At 56.5% G+C, this 2,546-nt stretch overlaps 1 protein-coding gene across 6 annotated transcripts in view; it reads right to left on the bottom strand.

Annotated features, from left to right (window-relative positions):
• B3GNTL1 (UDP-GlcNAc:betaGal beta-1,3-N-acetylglucosaminyltransferase like 1) overlaps positions 1–2,546 on the bottom strand; it is a 72,214-nt gene that overhangs the window by 38,309 nt on the left and 31,359 nt on the right. For all 6 annotated transcript variants that reach the window (XM_017524711.2, XM_017524709.2, XM_017524707.2 and 3 more), the window contains one exon: positions 2,123–2,188. In XM_017524711.2, the coding sequence (XP_017380200.1) occupies positions 2,123–2,188 (66 nt within the window). The remainder of the gene's footprint in view (positions 1–2,122; positions 2,189–2,546) is intronic.

Genomic DNA, 2,546 nt, shown 5'->3' with positions numbered 1-2,546 from the left:
CCACCCCCCCCCCCCCCCCCCCCCCCCACCCCCCCCTCGCCCCCTCCCAATCCAGTTCCTCCAGCACCCACACCCTCCCCTTCAGACGCCCCCAGCACACCAGTCCTACCCTGTCCCCACCCCTGACACCCCCTCAACGACTTTCCCCCACCCCAAGCTCCCCTGCCCAACAATTAGATTTCAGGGAATAAGAATCCTCAGTACCAAGCTCAAGCTGGGAAACAGCACCTCACCCACGGAAAGGAAGACCCCGCACAACCCCTCAGGAGGAGGCAGGCATGGGCGGGTGTGGGGGGTGAGTCCCGGGAGATTCTGGCAGCAGGGGGCTGGGAAGCAGAGAAGCACATCTGCGGTGGGTCCGCGGTGCCAAATTTCCTAAGAGCAGAAAATAGGCGTCTCAGCTCAGAGCACCCTAAGTAAAGCCGACTGGAAGGAAAATGACTCGCCTTGGGCCAACAAAACCCTTCACACTGTTGGAGAAACTTTACCCCATGACTGCATCTCATGAGCCATTTCCGTTGGGAAACCCACAGGGTGAACTGTCACGAGCACCCACTCTGTGGGAAGCCGGGCTCCCAGTGCCACGTGGGACAGACCCCACTGTGACTGGCCCATGTGGGACCTGACCGATGTGAGCAGAGCCTGCGTGACCGGAGCCTGTGATGACCGGCCTGTCTGTGACCTGACTGATGAGAGCAGAGCCCGCCGTGACTGAACCGTGTGGCGACCCAACCACACACATGTCCATGACTCACGGCCCCTCAGGGGGAGGGCAGAGGGGCCTGTCTGGGGGGAACACCAGCTGCCCCTGGGGACGGACACCGTGGGTGCCGGACAGTTATGGATCCCTCGATGTTCATAACCAAGCGATCACCATCGTGATTTAAAGTCTTCTAAAACTTCAGTGAGATCTCTGAGGACAGAGTCGCCTCTCCTGAAGCCAGCAGGGTCCTCGAGGTGGCCGGACGCCTGCTCCACCTGCAGTGGGGGACGGTGCTTCCACCCACCAGGCAGAGGAGCCCACAGACGCTGCTGTGCTCAGCTCGGGAGGGGCCTGAGGAAGCCTGGCTTTGGAGGGGGCAACCAAGAAGCCACTCTAAAGACAAAAACCATAATTAGGCCGGGCGCGGTGGCTCAAGCCTGTAATCCCAGCACTTTGGGAGGCCGAGGCGGGTGGATCACGAGGTCAAGAGATCGAGACCATCCTGGTCAACATGGTGAAACCCCGTCTCTACTAAAAATACAAAACATTAGCTAGGCATGGTGGCGCGTGCCTGTAATCCCAGCACTTTGGGAGGCCGAGGCAGGTGGATCACGAGGTCAAGAGATCGAGACCATCCTGGTCAACATGGTGAAACCCCGTCTCTACTAAAAATACAAAACATTAGCTGGGCATGGTGGCGCGTGCCTGTAATCCCAGCTACTCAGGAGGCTGAGGCAGGAGAATTGCCTGAACCCAGGAGGCGGAGGTTGCGGTGAGCCGAGATCACGCCATTGCACTCCAGCCTGGGTAACAAGAGCGAAATTCCGTCTCCAAAAAAAAAAAAAAAAAAAAAAAAAAGAGATTGAGACCATCCTGGCCAACATGGAGAAACTCCATCCCAACTAAAAATACAAAATTTAGCTGGGCGTGGTGGCGCGTGCCTGTAGTCCCAGCTACTCGGGAGGCTGAGGCAGGAGAATCGCTTGAACCGGGGAGGCGGAGGCTGTGTGAGCCGAGGTCGTGCTGCTGCACTCCAGCCTGGGGCCTGGTGACGGAGTGACTCTGTCTCAAAAAAACGACGTGATTTAAGGTCGTCTAAATAAAAACGTTCACCTGCTAGCACTGTATCGCTCTCAACCTGCGTTTTCACGTCTGAAGTACTCAGCTTCTAAAATGCTGTTTACAAACAACAAAAACCCCTTTGCACCCATTTGAAAGGAACAAGTGCTGTTCACAACTAGGAGCATGTTTTTCTTCGAAGAAAAACCCCCTCAAGTGTTCAGAGATGCGCCAGCTGCCGGCCCTCACGGTGATTCGGCAGTCTTACCGTAACTGACTTTCTCCCCAAGAACTCTTTACGGAGCCACAGTGGGGCGTCCCTGAAGCAGTAACAGTACTGAAGGGGAGGCCGGTACTCACGCTGCGCGGGTGCTGGACGGCAGCCTCGTGTTGCAGCCTCACCCGCTGGGGCATCATCACGTCGTCCTGCAGGGAAGAACACAGTTCTCGATTGTTTGCTCATACTGATTGGTTGATTGATTGGTTGACTAATGGGGTCCGCTTTATTGCCCAGGCTGGAGTGCAGTCCCGCGGTCACAGCTCACTGCAGCCTCAAGTCATCCTCTCGCCTCAGCCTCCCAAAGAGTTGGGACTACAGGTGTGAGCCACCGCGCCCAGCCCCAGGAACATACTTCCAACTCATATGAAGCAATTCCTGCAAATAAGTCAGAAAATGATAGACAACAGCAAAGCAGGCAAGAGCCTTGAACAAGCCGTTCAGTCAAGAGGCACCAATGCACCCATGTGAGACGTGTGCGTCTCTGCGGTGGGCCCGTGAGACGTG

Source organism: Cebus imitator, unplaced genomic scaffold (genome assembly GCF_001604975.1).
Source record: "Cebus imitator isolate Cc_AM_T3 unplaced genomic scaffold, Cebus_imitator-1.0 Scaffold36, whole genome shotgun sequence".
Lineage (NCBI taxonomy): Eukaryota > Metazoa > Chordata > Mammalia > Primates > Cebidae > Cebus > Cebus imitator.
This window is presented reverse-complemented; position numbering and strand designations above follow the sequence as displayed.